The sequence below is a fragment of the Castanea sativa genome, chromosome 8, assembly GCF_040712315.1.
Source record: "Castanea sativa cultivar Marrone di Chiusa Pesio chromosome 8, ASM4071231v1".
NCBI lineage: Eukaryota > Viridiplantae > Streptophyta > Magnoliopsida > Fagales > Fagaceae > Castanea > Castanea sativa.
Genome location: NC_134020.1, coordinates 28,400,928 through 28,420,322, shown reverse-complemented (window position 1 = coordinate 28,420,322; position 19,395 = coordinate 28,400,928). Strand labels below are relative to the sequence as shown.

Genomic DNA, 19,395 nt, shown 5'->3' with positions numbered 1-19,395 from the left:
CCTTAAAGATTTCTCAATAATGATCTTATCTGGAGATTATAACCAGCCCCACTCATGATCCTCTTTCATTTGCCACACCATCCACGTACACCTTCCACGATAGAGATTCTTTTAGGGAGATCATGCCAACTGATTTTTCATCTATGTTCAACTTCTTTATATTTTCTTCTAACGAGGGCTCAACGAACTTGGCCACCAAGTCAGCGAGGACCTGGCCTTTTACAGAGATGCGTGGCATATACTTAATATCAAAAGCCCCCAGAATTGTTCCCCACTTGGCAATCCTTCCCGTATAATCAGCACTCTGAAGTAGAGACCTAAGCGCAAGTTGGGTTAGGACCTCAACTATATAGGACTAGAAGTAGTGGGGAAGCTTATGCGTGACATGCACCACTGCCAAATTGGCTTTCTCTAGTGGTAAGGAACGAATCTCAGCTTCATGCAATGATTTACTCACATAATAGACTGACCTCTGAACACCATTGTCAATCCTTATCAACACCAAAATAACAGCATGGGAAGCTACAGCAATGTAAGCAAACAACACTTCATCCACCTCGGGCCTAGACATAACAGGTGGCCGAGAAAGATATTCTTTAAGCTGTTGAAAAGCCAAAACACGTTCCTCTTTCCACTTAAATCCCTTCCATTTATTCAGCAACTAGAAGAAAGGCCTACATCTGTCCGCGGATCGAGAGATAAACTGGTTTAAGGCAACTGTCATTCCCATCAGTTTCTGAACTTCTTTAGGATTACGAGGTGGCTGCAAGCTGTTAATCGCCTTAACTTGATTAGGATTGACTTCAATTCCACGATATATGACTATAAAACCCAGAAATTTACCGAACCCCACGCCAAAAGAGCATTTAAAAGCATTTAGGGGTAATTTATGTTTCCTTTAGGGGTAATTTATGTTTCCTTAGTATCTCGAAGATGTTCCCAAGATTCCCAACATGCTCAGACACCACCTTACTCTTCACCACCATGTCATCCACATAAACTTCAATACTTTTCCCTAACTATGATTTGAACATCCTGGCCATCATCCTTTGATAGGTAGCCCTCGCATTCTTCAAACCAAAAGGCATTACCTTGTAATAATAGTTTCTTGTAGGAGTGACAAAGGTTGTTTTCTCTGGATCGTCCAAAGCCAAATGTATTTGATGATAACCTTGAAAAGCATATAAAAAACTTATCCGAGGATGCCCAACCATGGCATCCAGCAATTGATCAATCCAAGGCATGGGAAAAGGATATTTGGGGCACACCTTATTCAAATCAGTAAAGTCTACACATACCCGCCAATTTCCATTCTTCTTTTTAACCACCATCATGTTGGCCAACCAATCAGGATAAAAAAAAACCTCCTTGATAGCTCCTGCCTGCTTGAGCTTGATTACTTCTTCCTTGACAGCTTCATAATGTTCCTTAGATGATCGCCAAGGTGGTTGCTTCCTTGGTACGACGGCAGGGTTGACATTCAAATAATGACAAATGAAGCTTAAATCGACCCCGAGCGCCTTACAAGCATTCCAAGCAAATACATCAATGTTTTCTCTAAGGAACTTCATTAATCCTTCCTTCTCTTGAGGAGGTAGTTAAGCGCCTACCTAAAAATACCTCTCTTTATCATCACTTATAAAAACTCGCTCTAAACCTTCACATTATGGCTTCCGCTACTAGACCCTTTGGTAAAACCGACTCCTTTAATTGCTACAAACTATGATCATTTGATGCCGATGACTCTCCCTTAGCTTGATGTCTAACTACAGCCACCATACACTGCCTAGTCGTAGATTGGCTTCCAATCAACTTCTCAACTTGGTCACCAGATAGATACTTCACTTTCAAATGCAAAGTGGAAGGGACAGCCCTCATGGCATGAAGCCAAGGTCTTGCCATAATGGTTGTGTATGGTGAATATGCATCCACTACTACGAAGTTGACTTCTACAACTTCTGACCCCGTTTGCACTAGCAACTTGACTTGCCTCATTGGTATAACCATCTTTCCATCAAAACCTATTAGAGGTGAATCATAACTAGTCAAAATCCCTTGGTTTTAACCCCAACCCTTTATATAAGTTGGGGTACATGATTTCCTCCCTACTACCCTAATCCACCAATACACGCCTCACATCGTACCCCCTATCCTGAGCGTGACCACTAAAGCATCATCGTGTGGTTGTATAGTTCTAAACTTATCCTTCTCCGAGAAACTCAATACCAGTTGGATTGCAACCTTAGCCCTCTTCGGCTCGTGATTAGAGTCATCGGGTAGCGGCCGAGCTACAATCATTACTCGGGAGGGACACAAACCCGTCCTCCCAAGAGCGGCAAAAATGACATTAATGGAGCCCAATGGAGGCCTTTAAGAAGTGTTCCCTTGAGTGTCGAGTCTGTATGATCCGCTTGCCCATTTGGCTTATATAAGAACTATTTTAACCTTTCATCTTTGACCAATTGCTCCAAATGATTCCACAAGGTTCTGCAATTCTTGGTGGTGTGTCCTCACTCCTAGTGATATTGACAATGAAGGTTCTAATTGCGTCTAGCGGGGTTTCCACTCATCTTATTAGGTCATTTGAAGTATGGCTCATTCTTGATCTTCTCTAGAATTTGGTGAACTGGCTCTCAGAACACCGCGTTGACTGCTTGTGGCATAATAGATGCCCCAGTCTACCTAGTAAAATCTTGCTAAGGACAATCATCGTTGTATTTATCCGACCTGAAGTCCATCCTATCCTGAGAGACCACCTTCGCCTTTCCTTTACCTAACTGCTGGTCCTCTTTAACTCGTTTATACTTATCAATCTGGTCCATGAGCTGGCGCACGTTATTAACTAGTTTCCTAGTTAACGACTTTCTCGGACCATGCTTGGCCAGTAAGCCGACCTTGAAAGTTCTTATGGCCACATCATCAAAGTCCCCATCAATCTCATTGAACATCTCCCTATACCTATCTATGTATGTTTTTAAAGTTTCACCATCTCGTATAGTCATAGACAACAAAGAATCCAAAGGCCGAGGGACTCTACTGCATGTAATAAAGCGAGACCCGAACGCCCGTGTGAGTTCCTTAAAAGAATCAATAAACCTTAATTCTAGGCTGTCAAACCACCTCATCACGACAGGCCCTAAACTGGATGGGAACACCTTGCACATCAAAGCCTTATTCTTGCCATCCTTTGGCTGAAATGGCTTACGGGCTCCACAGGGTCAATTCGACCATTATACATGGTGAATGTTAGCTGAGTGAAACGTCAAGGAAGTTTTCCTCCTCTAATTTTACGTGTGAAGGGTGATTTAGAAATTTGATTCAATGCCCTGCTCATAGCATCATTTCTCAGGCCCCTACAGGACGAATCCCTATTCCTGCGGTTATGGGGGCTACCCTCTTCATACGAAAAAGACTCACTAAGGGGAGTTCTTGACCTAGGCCTATGACTGCCCTCCCCATCTTCATCAGAAGAAGAGTCAGAAATTGACAAAGTTCACTTCCGTCGTTCGTAACTCAACTTTCTCCTCAAATGGTCAATCTCCAATTGCATGGCCCTGACATTCTCCTCATGGGAGACTATGCTTCCATTTCATGACTGACTCTTGCTAGTATGGGTGGTATGTACACTTCCTTCCCAGTCTTCACCTCGTTCAAGATTGAAGATGTCATCTTGACATTGGGACCCTCTAGACTCCCCATGGTGTGAACTTAAATTTGCCATAACTAGATGTTAGACTCACTGGAAACCAAAGATTTCTCATAAACGATGCCAATTGTAGGGGAGCAATTTGTACCTAAGCCCAACAAGAGGAAGGGTATAGGCCCAAAAAACCCAATACAATAAATTTATAAAGGGTGGGTTAGAAATCTTGTTTCTAATGAGCTTCTATGACAACAACGGTGGCCTAAAATCTCAAAATGATAAGGAGGGATTGGTTTTGTATGATGAAAGTTGTCCTCGGACTCAAGCCGAGGAGAAGATTCTTATACTTCTTATATTTTAAAGATTGATTATAGATATTCAGTCTACAGTGTTTTTCCTTTTTCTTTTTTCGATCCCCTTTTCCTTGGGACCTTCTTCCCTCTTATACTTCCTCCTCCCCCCCATTTCTGCTCTCTATGTGAAGGTCTAGACTACTAATGTTGATACTTGTCCCATCAGCTCCTTCCGAAAGTCTTTGGGTAATAGTTGTAAGGCTGAAAATTACTATTCAGATATCACCTCCTCATTAATGCAGCCAGAGATTTAGGTACAAAGCATTCAATGCAGTGGTAGCAGCTTTCTCATAAATATTTCACAACTATCCCTGCTCTTTGTGCCCCTGTGAAACATATTTTCATCCACAAGACCTCCTAAAAGATCATTCTGGACAACATGACGTATCATCTGATCCTTATTTCGCTTAGCCAAGGAAATACCCCTCCTCGGATTACTTTCCTTAGCTTCTTCCGCCACAAGTTGCTTGTGAGTCTCTATGTTTAACATCTTTATCGCTATCAATCCGTTTTCGGATAAGTAAACAACCTCAAACAAAATCCATGACCCAAAAATGTACCTTGGCATTTTTATTACCACAGTAGCAACAATAAATGTTATGTTTCAGTTTTTAGATATATATAGATATAGACTAAGATGTAACTCATATTTACGCATGGAAATAATAAATTAAAGTGGTGGTATTGATGTTAGCTTTAGAGGTAATAAAATGAGTGTCTAGTCAATTTGATGCCACAAAATGGAATCCTGATAGCCAATATCGTTTGTAAAGCAAGTTGAGAAAATGACTTGCCCCACACATCAGGGAAGCTTGTACTCCACTCCCCTCTTTACTTCAATCTACTTGTTTGAAGTGATCTATTTATTGTGACAGTGAGCTTTGATAATATAATGTTTGGTAGAAGTCTCATTTTATCTACAACAAACTCGGACCCAGCTGCTAGGCCTTGAAGCATTAATGGTTAACTGCTACAAAAGCTATTTGCAGTCAATTCCTCTTACACATGGCCGGCTCAATTTGCAATAAGCCATTAATTTTAAGTAAGGTTTCTTTATTATTTAAATTAGTATGTAATTCATGTTTACGCATAGAAATGATAAATTAAAGTAGTGCTATAGATGTTAGTTTTAGAGGTACTAAAATGGTTTTTTCTTACAATTTTTATAATATTAGTTAAGCCAAGTTTCTTATTACATTGTTATTATATATATATAATATTAAAAATCATTATTAGATACTGCATATACTTGAAATTCTACTAAATATAACACAAAATGTTAAGAATAGATTACTCCAATAGTATTTCCTAAATTGAATGAGAATGGGTGCATGAGATCATTCAGCTTAATACAATTTTTCAAGTCCAAGATCTTTGCATTCAAAATATCTGGATAAAAGCAGTATAAAAAATATGCTTATTAGTTTAATGAAAAAATAACACTAAAAATCTAAATAATTTAATTTTTATAAAAAGCTAACAAAAGAAAAATCCAATTTTGATTCTAATTGAATTTACTCTGAACTTTGGTTATATATATATATATATATATTACTTAATTAGTAATAGACCGTACATAGTCATGATATATATATATATATATATATATATATATATATATATATATATATATATATATATATATTACTTAATTAGTAATAGACCGTACATAGTCATGATATATTACATAAATAACTTATAAAATTGAATTTTTTTTTTTTACACAAAAAAATGGCTTAGAAATATAAAAACTTTCAAACTCTCTTTTCTTCTAATTTTATATATAGGGTTAGATATATAATTATTTTTTTTTTAATGGTTTATTTATGTTGGACTCCTCATTTTCTACACTAAATTAACTCACTTGGTACAAAAATTAAAAAACTTAGATTAAATGGGATATGTGGTGCCAAATTAAACTCTAATTGAAATCTAATTTTTACATTGAATTAACTCACTTGATACAAAAATTTAAAAACTTAAATTAGATGGGACACGTGGTACAAAATTAGACTCTAATTGAATTCTAATTTGAAATCTAATTTAGATTTTCTCTCAACTTTACCTATTAATATATATATAATTTAGAATCTTATTGGAACTAAACTCTTCTGTTTTTGCACCCAATAATTCACTTGTCACAAAAATTAAAAAAATTAAATAGGATACATGACGCAAAATTGGACTCCAATTAAAATTCAATTTAGAATATAATTGAATTTAAACTCTTTGATTTTTTCACCTAATAATTCACTTGACATACAAACACGTACCGCAAAATTAGACTCTAATTTAGAATTTATTTGGATTTTCTCTCAACTTTAGCTATTAATATATATATATATATATATATATATATATATATTTCATGGAGTAATTTTTTATTTAAAACCCAATCTTCTTATTTTTTTAGATGTAAAATTAATATTTAACTCTTTTGTATTTAAATTTGCTAACATCTCATTTTCAATTAATAATATAACTGATTCACTTGATATTTTTGTGATAAATTTGATTTTACGTAGGATTTTAACAATTTTAATTTGTAAAATAATTTTCTAAAGAAATAATTATAACAAATATTTTCAATAAATTCTATAACATGTATTTGGAATATAAATATACATAGTCCTATCCAATCATCAATAATTATTATATTACATGTTTGACCATCAAAATCTCCTAGTTTTTTTTAGTGGACCTCCGTAGAAAAAGACCCAAATTGCAGGGGCAATAATTGGTTTCATTAGGTTGAATTGTAGGCTCTCAGTCCACACATTAGAGGGCCAAAAAATTGTGTACCAAACTACCAATAAAAACTCAAGTCAATTCCCTCTGTAATGTAACACTGTTCCACCCAAAAACAAACAAACAAACAGATTGCATGCTAACTCAACAAACTACCATGGCGTGGATTTCAATTATTTGAACTGATAAAATTTCTGATAGTTGAATAAAAGATATGAGATTTAATTTCTACCTACAACAAAAATCAATTGATGTTTTGATCTGATAATAAAGCGCTATTATCAGAAGCAGACGCTACAAGTTTAAATTCTCTTCCAAAAAAAATAATAAAAAACTAATATTAAAATCGGTGAATTGTTTATATTATAATTTTGGGGCCTTTATTTGATGAGGGCCCGTAGGCCATGACCTAAGCCTAAGGTTGACCCTTGGTCTTTTATATGTAATTCTCCTATTAACACCATAGACCCAACAGATCTCAAATGATAAATAAATACATAAATAGTTATAAACAAAGACATAAAATAAGAGACTTTATATTATGTTAGGATCGATTCAATGGAGTTTGATGCCAAAGGCGATAAATTAAGTGAGATCTTGATTTATGTCTAAATTTTAATTAAATAATATTATTTAACTTTTACATCATTAGTTAACTAGATGTAAAAAAATTATTTTTCTTACTTCTTGAAATTAAAATTCAAGTTTTGTATTAAGGTTTTTTTTTACATCTCTTTTTTAATTAGTAATATCTAGTCTTAATCTTTTTGTAACATAATCAATCTTAAATAAAATTTTATCATTTCTAATTTTTAAAAATTCTCTTTACACATAAACAACGGTAACAGTATTATTGATTCTCAAAAAAAAAAAAAAAATGGTAACAGTATTATTAATAAAATTTTCTAAATAATACGTGCATTTGAATATATTTACACATATTGAGAGAGAGAGAGAGAGAGAGAGAGAGAGAGAGAGTCTAGGTGTAGTCATATAGTAGGAGATTAAGTGGCTAATGTTAGCAATCTACCATGTGAGAGATTAGTTTACAAAAATTAAATTCTCAAGCTTTTAATGAAAATTAATAGCCAATGATGATTAAATCCACTTACAATTTAAAAAAATATAGAGTTTCAATTGGGTATACTTTTATGGCCCAATATTTTAGGGCCTTTCTTAGATGTGGAAGAAGGGCATACAAACTATTTTAAGTTCTTTTTTCTTCTAAAAAAAAAACTATTTAAGTTTTTAAAAAATAAAATAAAACAATTAGTTATTATATTAATATTGGGGCCTTTTTTTAATGGACTCATTGGGGGCCTTTAAGCCTAGGCTTAAAGTAGACCCTATTCTTACATTAAGTGGGTATTGTCTTTTTTTAATCTTTTGTCTGTGTCATTAGAAATAATTTATTTGAATTTTTTATTTTTTTAGCAAAAAAAAATAGTAGACTTTATTTATGAAAAATCATGTTGTACAATGAAGAAGAGAAAATATGAGTATTCTTCTAACCAAAGAATAAAACAATAGCCTCTTCTTCCTCATTTACAGCACTAGCCAAGACTAAGACAGCACGATTACATCGTAAAGGTATATGGTGAATAAGATATTAAAAACAAAAACAAAACTATACCTAATGACATCTTGCAAAAACTAATACTTAGACAAAAAAGCAAAGCCAATCTCCACTAAATCCCAAGTCATCTAGCCGTAAACAATCATCCACAGCCTTTGTGAACTTAGCAATTTGATTACGAGGCCGAGATCCATTACCCCAATACTCATCAAAATGCAAAATTTCATTGAATTCACCTAATAAAAGCCAAGGAAAAGAGATAGATGCATGGAGTTGACGCATAAATCCCAAGATTCTCCTCTTCTTGAGGTTTCAGGATGTCCATAAAAACCACAAAAGCGTCAAACAACGCCCTCTTGATTTATTATAGCATCAATGTGACATGAGGACAAAATTAGGATATCTAAATCCACACTATCCGCCCAAAGGAGGGCCAAGCCACCACTAGATCCAATTCTGGATACCGCAAAACCAGCTGTCAATTCCAATTTTTTCTTTAATCTGCGAAAAAACCATCCATATCCTGACGAGTTTCAGACAAAAAAATAATTTTGGGACATTTTTCTCTCGCCAAACAGTGGAGTTCTTCTATAGTTCTACTACGTACCTCTGGGATCCCAAGCCCTCGACAGTAGGCTTAAAATCTTCATGTTGGAGAGGGGGTGGAAGATTACCCCAACAAATGTTTGAGAAACATTCAAACTATCTGATCCTCAGTATAATTGGACATACGATCCATCTCCATCTCCATATTTAAATTATCCTCATTTGAATTGTTGTTATCCATATCTGTCAACGCTTTCCTTAGAGGCTGAGTTCGTCCTATTTGAAAAATCTGCAACTGGAATCAGGTTATGCTTATCTGCCAAAGGATCATTGGGAGAATCTATGTGGGGATTTTTCTGGTGCTTTAGGAGTTAAATTTGGAGTGGGGATAGAGTTATTGGGTATTTTGAATTTTGACGGAAGGGATACAGGTGTTTTGAATTTAGCAGGAATAGGAATGGCTATAGGCTCAATAGTAGAGCTTTCTTTTGATTTTTTGGATTCGGAATTATCTCGCTCAGTGGAATTTTAGGTGGGGCCATCTAGTTTCTGTAAACCTGCCAGCTCATCAATTTTTCCAACCACCAAAGTGTTTGTCAATTGGCAGTTGGGTGGGGAAAAATTGGTTCAGATTCGTCTTCTCTAGTGGAGGTGAAATCATCAACATCATCATCTCTCCATCTAGATTGTTGAAAATCATTCTTCTTATGATTAATCTTAAAGCACGAAGCCAGGGACCAAATTGAAATCCACCATCATCTAGAGATAAACAACCTTTAGTAATTTTTTTACGTTCATGGTCCTGATGACCTAGTATACCACAGTGATAACAAAATATAAGTAATCTTTTGTATTTGAAAAATACCTAACTTTCTCCCACATCTTCAAAATGAACCATTTTTTCCCTCATCAATGGTTTTGTGATTTCAATATTCACCCTTATACGAAGGAAAGAACCCCAAGCTAATCCACTCTTAAGAAAAGGGACACAATTTTTGAAACTAAGTTTGCTTTGCTCACAGTCAATGCCAGCAGCTAGGCCTAGTATGAGGCAAGTGACACATTGCATAGGAAATGTGGTATGTGTTTAAATTTCATAATCATACTGTCAGCAACAAATTTACATTTTTGGGTAAGTTTTTAGTTATTTTGTGAACATTTTATTTAATTTCATCATAATTGGTTGATTAATTCAAATATTTTAAGTCAATAGAGAACACATTTATTCCTTTCTTTCAAAATAATTATTCCTTTCAGAACATTTATTCCTTTCAATTGCCAGCTCCCTTGGAATTAAAGCCTTCTAATTTAATTCAACCATTCTAACGTAAACGTTTAGCACTTCCCCCATTTTCAACTTCCCAATTTAATTAATTCCGTTCCCCACTTTATTCTCTTCTTATCTCAACAGTGTAGTGTGCAACTGACCACTTTTCAATTGGAGTTTTCACAGCTTTCAACCTTCAATTTTCAAGCTAAGCCTGAGAAGAAGAACTCATGAATGAAAATGATCGTGATTAGAAGCAGTGAGTTTTTATTGATTTCTTAATTTTAGTCACTGCATAGCTAATCAATTATGTGGAATGATTAGAAATAGTGGTTTTTTTTTGTTAATTTAATTGTGGGAGCACTATGCTTTTGTTGGTATTCAATTCATAAACCTGAAGGTTCTTAATAATTCATGGAAAGGTTGATCCTTTATTATTATTTTTTAGGCGAAATTACACTATTGGTCCCTGAAGTTTATACTGTGTGCGCAATTGGTCCCTCAAGTTTGAAGAAAGCACAATTAGTCCCTTAAGTTTTAAAACTAAGATGTTTTGGTCCTTTTACTAATGGCTGTTAACGGTGTTACTTATGTGGTTAACAGAATAATGATTTGGCATTTTTAATGACATGGCATGTTTTTTAATTAAAAAAATTACAAATTAAATTTACATGTGCGAAAAAATATTCACGGGTAAATTAAAAAAATTACTTTCTCTCTATCTCTCTCTCTCAAGAAAACACCATGCCTTCTCTCTCTTTCTTCTTCACTCTCACTCTCTGTCTCACTCTCTCCTCCCTCCTCCAACTAACAACCTCACTCCCAACCCAACTGGCGTCACATACTCCACCGCCACCTCCACCACCAAGCCGCCGCCACCGAACCAAATCGCCACCGCCCTCTCCACTCTCAAACTCAACTCCCTCTGCATCATCAACCCAGACCCAACTCTTACCCACACCTTCACCTACACAAACACCTATCTCCTCCTTACGATCCCCAACTCCCTGATCCCTCCCATCTCCTTCAACCGCTCCGTCGCGCTCCGCTGGCTCTACCTCCACGTCGTCCCCTTCTCCCCTCACGCGAAAATCACCACCATCTCTGTCGGCCACGACTTCCTCGACGAATACTCCTCCCTCCCCCCCGCCCTTTCCTCCTGCCTCCTCCCAGCCGTCCGAAATGTCCACCTTGCCCTCCGTGACCTCAACATCCGTCACATCTCGGTCTCCACCACCTTCTCTTTCGTCAACATCATCTCTACTCCGTTCCCGCCTTCCTCCTCGGAGTTCCCGCCCCCCACCTCTGAGAGCTTCATCAAGCCACTGCTCCAGTTCTTGTGCGACACCAACTCCTCGTTTTTTATCAATATCTACCCTTACTAGGAAAAAATATTCACGGGGCAAATTAAAAAATTACTTTCCCATGAATATTTTTTCCCATGTAATTTGTAATTTTTTTAATTAAAAATATGTCATGTCATTAAAAAAAATGCCAAGTTATTATTGTGTTAGCCACATAAATAACACCGTTAACAGTTGTTAGTAAAAGGACCAATACATCTCAGTTTTAAAACTTAAGGGACTAATTGTGCTTGTTTCAAATTTGAGGGACTAATTGTGCACACATGGTAAACTTCAGGAACCAATAGTGTAGTTTCGCCTATTTTTTAATAACATTTTTTTAAAAATCCTAGGCCCATAATGATCTAAAAAAGAAAAATCCAAGGCCATTAGTTATTTAGAAAAGGAGGTTGGGCGGGCTTATACTACGTCCACAACATTTTTACCACAAATTATAGGTGTTTAGTTGTTATTAGTTCAAATTTGAACCTAACACTAAAATTACTATTTTGCCCCAATAATAACAACAGGTAACAACCTGTCACTTAGAATTTATTGTAAAAATATTGTGAACGTATTTTTTTTTTTTTTTTTTTTTAATGAAAATATCTGGCCCATTAATTTTTTATTTAGGACCCAAAAGACCCTTTATTCTAAATTCACAAAAGCCCAGCCTGACCTACACTTATTTAGGACCTGTATGGTACTGGTGTTATAGTAACCTTGTTGAAGTGTTTTTGGAAATAGAAAAAATATTGTAGAAATTGTTTAACCTCACGTGCCCTTAAACATCCGTATCCAGCCCAAAACAGCCGACGGCTCTTTTTCCCTTACTTTTTCCTCTTTTCTCCGTCTCTGTCTCTCTGCTTTTTGGGACATAACAAGAAAGAAGGGTCTTTTTAGGGTATTGCCTTTTTTTATTTATTTTTGAATCTCTGAGAATAAAGATGTTGAAAACTTGAGAACGTTTGAATTGGCTTTTTATGTGGGGTTTGTAGGGTTTCTAATGCTGTTTCCTTTGTTATTGTTTTATGAAACAAGTTGCAATCTGAATTCATGGCCTTAATGGTAAGAGCCTTAATAGTTCATGGAAATGTTGATCCTATTAATAATCTTTCTTTTGAATGCACTATGAGGAGAGTGTTCAGATCATTATTGGTACATTTATTACTGTTCACTGTTTATTTTCTTGAAGATTGCAAGTATTTGAATTTCAATTAACTTAGCTATCTTAGTGTATAAGGTTTGTTCTTGTTGAATTTTAAGGGGGGAGGAAAAAAAAAAACCAAAAATTTTGAAATCGAAATTCACGGTGAAGGTGATTAGATTGATAATTATGGTTTCAATTAAATTTCAGTATTCAGACTAGATTTGATTTTTTTTTTCTTTGGATTCTTTAGAATGGTTGTTATTTGCGGACTAATGTACAAGTAGAGCCGATTGTTGACCATATCGATATGCTTGATGGTTTCACAGGAAAACTCTGATTTGGATGCAACTTAAGAGTTCCGTCAGGTATTGTTAGTCACTTGTTATCTTTCTTAGTGTTATTACATTCAAGACTATCATGAGATTCATTAAATTTTGAGTAGAGTGATGCTTGTATTGTTTGTTAAAAATGTTCTCAAGGGGATGAAAGCATGTTGCTCTGCCCAGTTGACATGAAATAAACGTTGCTCCTGCATTCGCATATCTACAAGTCTATATTAAGTTATATTACTTCTTGATATTTAGTAGGTCGATAATTGATGAAGGCCTGTACAGATATTTGAGATTACAAACATTGAAGGATGATCAATTGTATGCTTTATTCTTCCACCTTAAATTTTTAGTTAATTTTTAATTTATTTGGACTTGATATAAAAATTGACACAGTACCCTTTTTAGTTTACTAATTCTTAATTTAGTTTTCACACAAAAACATTTTCTATACGTATTAGTATAGAGCTTGCCTGTAATTGTACATGGCTTTCTTATCTATTCAAGGAGCTCACAATTTGGGAGTTGTTTTAGACAAGTAAAACTATGATATTAATTTGCTTCCACTTTACATGCAGAACTTTCTGTTTTGATTAAAATGTCATTTTTTTTTAAATTTGTAACGTGTATGCATTAACATGTTGTATTGAATGTTTTCACTTTATTTTTGTTCAAGGAAAATCAACAATCTGGAGGCTCTATGACGCATATTTCTCTCCACCATTGCTAAATTTTGTGTGTCAAGTAATGTGGTGTTGCTTTGTGTTGAGAAGGAAGATGGGAGCTTTTCTCCTCTCACTTTTATTCCAGTCATCTCTCTCTCTCTCTCTCATTTTTTGTTTATATTGTATTTTTCTCTTGATGATCAGGGTCTTCAACAAAAACATGGCCAAAAAAAAAAAGCCAATTAGAAACATATCCAGAAGTTTGGAGATGGTGAGCAATATGTAAAAGGTTTTGGAGAACTAGAGAAGCTCTGCTACAAAGTAGTTTTATAGACACTCCATGGTGGTGCTGGTAAGTGAATAAAAAAAAGTAAGAAGCAAAGGTAACCACTGAATTTTAAAGGTGGTTGGAGATGAGAACTTAAATGGAAGTGTTACCTAGATGGCATGGCTTAACAATTCCTATTGAGTAAACTGTTTGTAAATGTATGTAATCATGCTCTATTGTTATAACTATAATCAACTATGCAATGGGCTAATGTTTTTGGTGTATGAGACAAGTTATATTTGATATATCAATGACATGTTCTTCATGACTATATTTTGGTTATTTATTCTTTTGCTTATGTTGGTGTTTAATTCTACTTTTGTTTTTTGGTTTCTCTCATGCTTCTTTTATTTGATCATTGTTGTATGGTTGCTTGGAAAAAGATCAAAAAATAAAATTCTTCTGTGTGTGGCTGACCATTACATGTGACAGGACACATTAAAGAGTGGAGTATTGCCCAAATTACAAGGAGTGGAGTATCATCCCTCGTTCAAGGGAAAATGGCTATTTAGCCTTAATGTTCGAACTATGTAGCCAAATAGCCTCCTTTTTAAACTATGTAGCAAAATACCCATGTTTTAGAACTCGATATTGCTAATGTCGAGTTTTGCCTACTAATGTCGAGTTCTATGCATATTTTAAGTGGAACTCTACACAAAATTTCAAAAAAAAAAAATCTAAGTGGCAAAATACGCATATAACTTAACATTGCTAATGTCCAGGCAAAACTCAAATCAACAATGTTGAGTTCTGTAATAAGGGGTATTTTGCTACAAAGTTTGAAAGGGTACTGTTTGGCTACATTCCAAAATTAAGGCTAAATAGCCATTTTTCCCCTCATTTCCCTACTTCCTATCAAATGTATGCTCATATATGGATTGAAGAATAATTACTAGTAGTGTATTTGTGATGATGCAATACATTTTATAAATAAATGTTATTTAGGAATAGAAAATTTCCCTTTCTTACCTTTTGATTCCCTAAGAGAGTGATTATTTTGACTCCAACAATTGAGAAATTGTTTCATCGAGTGTATATATATCATACATTCATGCAAAACTTTTCCGCACATTTGTGTAGGTTAGTAACTATTTAATTTAAAAATAGATGATTTTTATATTCATGGATGATGCCTTCTTAAAGGATAGCAATCACTAGCTATGGGCTTTTAGTAAGCTGAAATTTAATGAGACACCTAATCTAGTTTCTGCAATTCCCTACTTAAATATTGATCTATAGAACTTGTTACATCAGAATCAATCTTATTTTAGTACTGGTTAGAGGATAAGTAGACTACTAACTAAATGCAGTTTCTATATTAAGCCAAACAAACTGTATACATCATATTCTTCAAAATTTACTCTTTTCTCTTCTCTCCACCCCTAAGCAATCAGTAGGCTTTCTATTTGCCACCAGTTGATTTGGTCCCAACCATTAATCCATGGTCTATATGACCCATACCATGAAACAAACTTATTCAGCGACCATTTATGAGGATTGAATCAGTGCTAGACAAGGAAGCAGCAGAACCCTTGCCAGATGATGAAGGAAACGACAATAAGAAATCATGCTCTTCATTACCTTTAAATGTACCAAAAAAAGTACTTCCATCTGGTAATTCTGGTAGATTGGCATTGCCATCCAAAAACTGCATCACTTGCCTCATGCTAGGCCTAGCTACTGGCACTGAGTGTGAGCAAAGCAGGCCTAATTTCAAAACCAATTCCATTGCCTCCACCACATAATTACCTTCCAATCTAGGATCACCAGCATCAAGGATAGCTCCTCTTCTCCAGCACTCAAACACCCAGTCAACCAAAATTATGTCTTCAGTCTGTCCTTGTAGCCCTATAGGCCGCCTTCCACATGCCACCTCAAGCATGAAAGCTCCAAAAGAAAACACATCAGTGCAAGTGGTTGCCCTTCTTGTTCTAATAATCTCTGGAGCCAAATAACCTATAGTTCCAACCACATGGGTGGTTTGGGGATTCGTACCATGGTCATATAATCGGGCAAGGCCAAAATCACCTAGCCTTCCATTCAATTCAGCATCTAATAGAACATTGCTTGCTTTTACATCTCTGTGTAGAACAACCTGTTCCCATTCTTCATGGAGGTAAAGAAGGCCAGATGCTACACCTTTGATGATTCGAAATCGTTGAAACCAGCTAAGGTTTGGTTTTTCATTGCTATATAAGAACTTGTCAAGGCTTCCATTGGACATATAATCATAGACCAAGAGGAGTTCTCCTCTTCGCCGGCAGTATCCTAGGAGCTGAACCAAGTTCCTGTGCCTCAATTTTCCCATGCTAATAATCTCAGCTACAAATTCCTTCATCCCTTGTTTGGAATTATGGGAGACTCTCTTGACTGCAATTTGTAAATTGGAAGAAGGAAGTATTCCTCTATAAACCTCTCCAAAACCTCCTGCTCCAAGAAGCTCTTTGTCTGAGAAACCATTGGTTGCTTTGTAGAGATTCTTATAGATGAACCGGTGAGGACCATACTCCCTTTCCCAATCTTCACGTATTTCTTCATATCTCTTCCTTCTTATAATGTAAGCAACTCCAGTGATCGTTATCAGCATAAGCGTCACTGCTATGAGAAAAACCATGATCATTAGTCTAGGTATCTCTTTTGTTTTCCTTTGTCGAGGAAGTGAAGGAAGCTTCGAAACATCAAGGCTTTGTGCTTGTCCACTTTTATTAAAGCTCCATCCAAGAATATAGTGGTCACTTGATGCAAGGGTACCAGTAGTTGCAGAGAAACCAACATACATAGATTCCAAGAGATATTGAGACAGATCAATAGGTTTTGACATGAGAGGCCAATTTGGTTTTGGGATTCTGGTTGGGGCTAGTGTTACATTTAGTAACTTTTCTGCTTCATCATAGTCTATCCAAAGATGCATTGGATTCCCACTTGTGAGCTCCAAGCTTATATTCTTCCCTTCTTTATTGGAAAAATACATTGCAGGAGCTGATTCAGTTGAGTTCAGACTATTCACATCAATTCCCACATGGTTTCTATCAATATCTCCCAATTCTGGGTTCAAAACAGTATCAAGTTCAATGGCCAAAATGTGGTTCACAGGAAGGCCATCATTTGAAGAATTGAAGAGTCCCAGATACTGATTTCTTCCAGCTTGGGTAAAGTTCCACGATGGACTGATGGTGAACGTTATGCCGTGACCACCACCACTACTTGGCACTCGTGGAACAATGGCAAATACAAAGTTTGTAGAAAATGAAAGAGATAGGGTTGAACCTGAGGAAGTTGTGTTGAATTTTAAAGGAAATTGGTAGAAAACATGACCAACTTGGGGGGATGAAATGTTCTTGATATTGGTTAGCTGCAGCAGACCATTGCTGAGAAGTTGAGCAGTGCCATCAAGATGCAGCTTGGCTGGATGGAATCCATTGTAGATGAATTGGTTTTCATTTTGAGCAAAGGCCAGGGGAATATTGCAAACAGAGAAAATTATCAGGAAATGAAGTGATACAAGGATTGTAGCCATTGGGAAAAGTTGAAAAAGGCCCATTTTTCTGAAGAGAGGGGTTTTGGCTTGATTAGGAGTCACTTGACTCAGAGATATATGTCTTCTTCTTTGCCCAAATTTAACACCAGTATCTGTGTTATTGGAGTTATGGGATAACAGAACAATTGACTCACAGAGAAGATAGCGTGTATAGTCAAGTAGGAACGTGATTGGAAAAGAAGCTCTAGTGTAAACTTAAGAAAAATGCAATCCTGGTCATCCATGTTTTTTTAAGTATGATGAAAAAATGTTTCTTGGTGCATACACAAGGGAATCTTGTAAGTCCGTTTCCTTCTCTATTTCTATCAGCTAGTATGAATTCTATATATTGCGTCAATTGGACAATTTATATTTGGTAGAAATCTCATCTATCAATCAGCAACAAACTTTGACCCGGCAGCTAGGAGCAATCATGTTAGCTGCCACTATTGACTCTAAGCAATGAATAAGCCTAGTGCCACACATTGTGGCACAACAAATGCTGCAACTCGCCCATGTGGCGGGTTGTGGTTGGTGGAGGGGTGTCCTCACATGGACCCACTATCACCCCTCCACCAACCACAACTCGCCACATGGGCAAGTTGTGGCATTTGTTGTGCCACAATGTGTGGCACTAGACTTATTCCTAAGCAACATCTAGGCTACCGTATACTACACACGAAATCTATCTAATTCATTTAACCAAATGTCATTTTAGTAATATACCCTTCAAAACCCTAAGCATATGAACTTATTTTCTTTCCTAGTTGCATTCTCCCACGTCCCATAGCTGCGTCACACTCTCAAACTTCAATCTCACCTCACCTCCTTATTATTTTTTTTTTTATAGTCCGGATCGACTGGATTAATACAAAAAATTGTATTTTTTTTTTTCTCTTTCATAAAATTTGATAAATGAGTTAATACAATTGACCCCTTTAATAAACGGATCATTTTAAGGTTAAGGAATTATAATCTGTTCTGTAAACGTGTCATGTTCATCTCATATCATTGAATACTCATAAGTCAACATACCACAAACCCAACATGTGAACACAAATTGCCACCCCTATTATATACTTTGCTATTTACATGCTTTTTGAAAATGGCCGGACTTATTTATAACCTGTGTTGCTGTCATTCTCAAAACAGTGAAGTATTTCTCATTTTTATCATAATCAGTGCTCTATTTTTCATCTTAGTTGTTGTCTGCACTCCTGATTTCTTGCAGTAAAGTAGAAATTTTAGTACTGTATCTACAAATTTCTCATTTCCAATAGGTTTATCAGTTTTGTTATGACTTATGAACTTAGCACATGCTTGCATATGCATTACACGTGTGAAAATAAACACAAACTGAGAGAGAGAGAGAGAGAGAGAGAGAGAGAGAGAGACCATTCTTCTAAGTCTCAAGGATGCTTGAATACCTGAGAGCAATGATCCTTCAAGGTATGCCATTGTAAGGAATACGTTCAGAGAATATGCAAGTTTAGAGGTTGGGTTCCTATTAAATAAAGCTTTTTTCTTATAAATAAAAAGAAAGAAATTTTTTTTTTTTTAGATACTATTCATCAACTCCTTTCTATGCCCTTATTAGTGTATCACGCATATCACATTTAGACTTTAGTATCTTCTCCAAAAAAAAACCATTTAGACTTTAGTGCATGTTAGCATCCTTTGATAACTTTATCTTTTATATCTCAAAAAAAATATATCCTTTATTAACTAAAATTAAGAAACATAGTTTCTCAAAAAATAAAAAATAAGAAACATTAATTGTTATTGATTTTAGTCCAATCAAAGAATTCTCTTAAGTATATTTTAGTTCCTATTTATATCATATTTATGGTCCACGATAAAATAAAATTAAGTAGAGAAAAAATGTAGTCACTACAGGCTTTCTATTGCAGATGTAAGCCATTTGGCAATA

At 35.6% G+C, this 19,395-nt stretch overlaps 1 protein-coding gene across 1 annotated transcript; it reads right to left on the bottom strand.

Annotated features, from left to right (window-relative positions):
* Window positions 1-13,895: 13,895 nt before the first annotated feature.
* Window positions 13,896-17,823, bottom strand: LOC142607326 (L-type lectin-domain containing receptor kinase SIT1-like). Its single transcript, XM_075778772.1, has one exon. The coding sequence runs from the start codon at window positions 17,487-17,489 to the stop codon at window positions 15,426-15,428; it is 2,064 nt and encodes a 687-aa protein (XP_075634887.1). The 5' UTR covers window positions 17,490-17,823; the 3' UTR covers window positions 13,896-15,425.
* Between the last annotated feature and the right edge of the window lie 1,572 nt (window positions 17,824-19,395).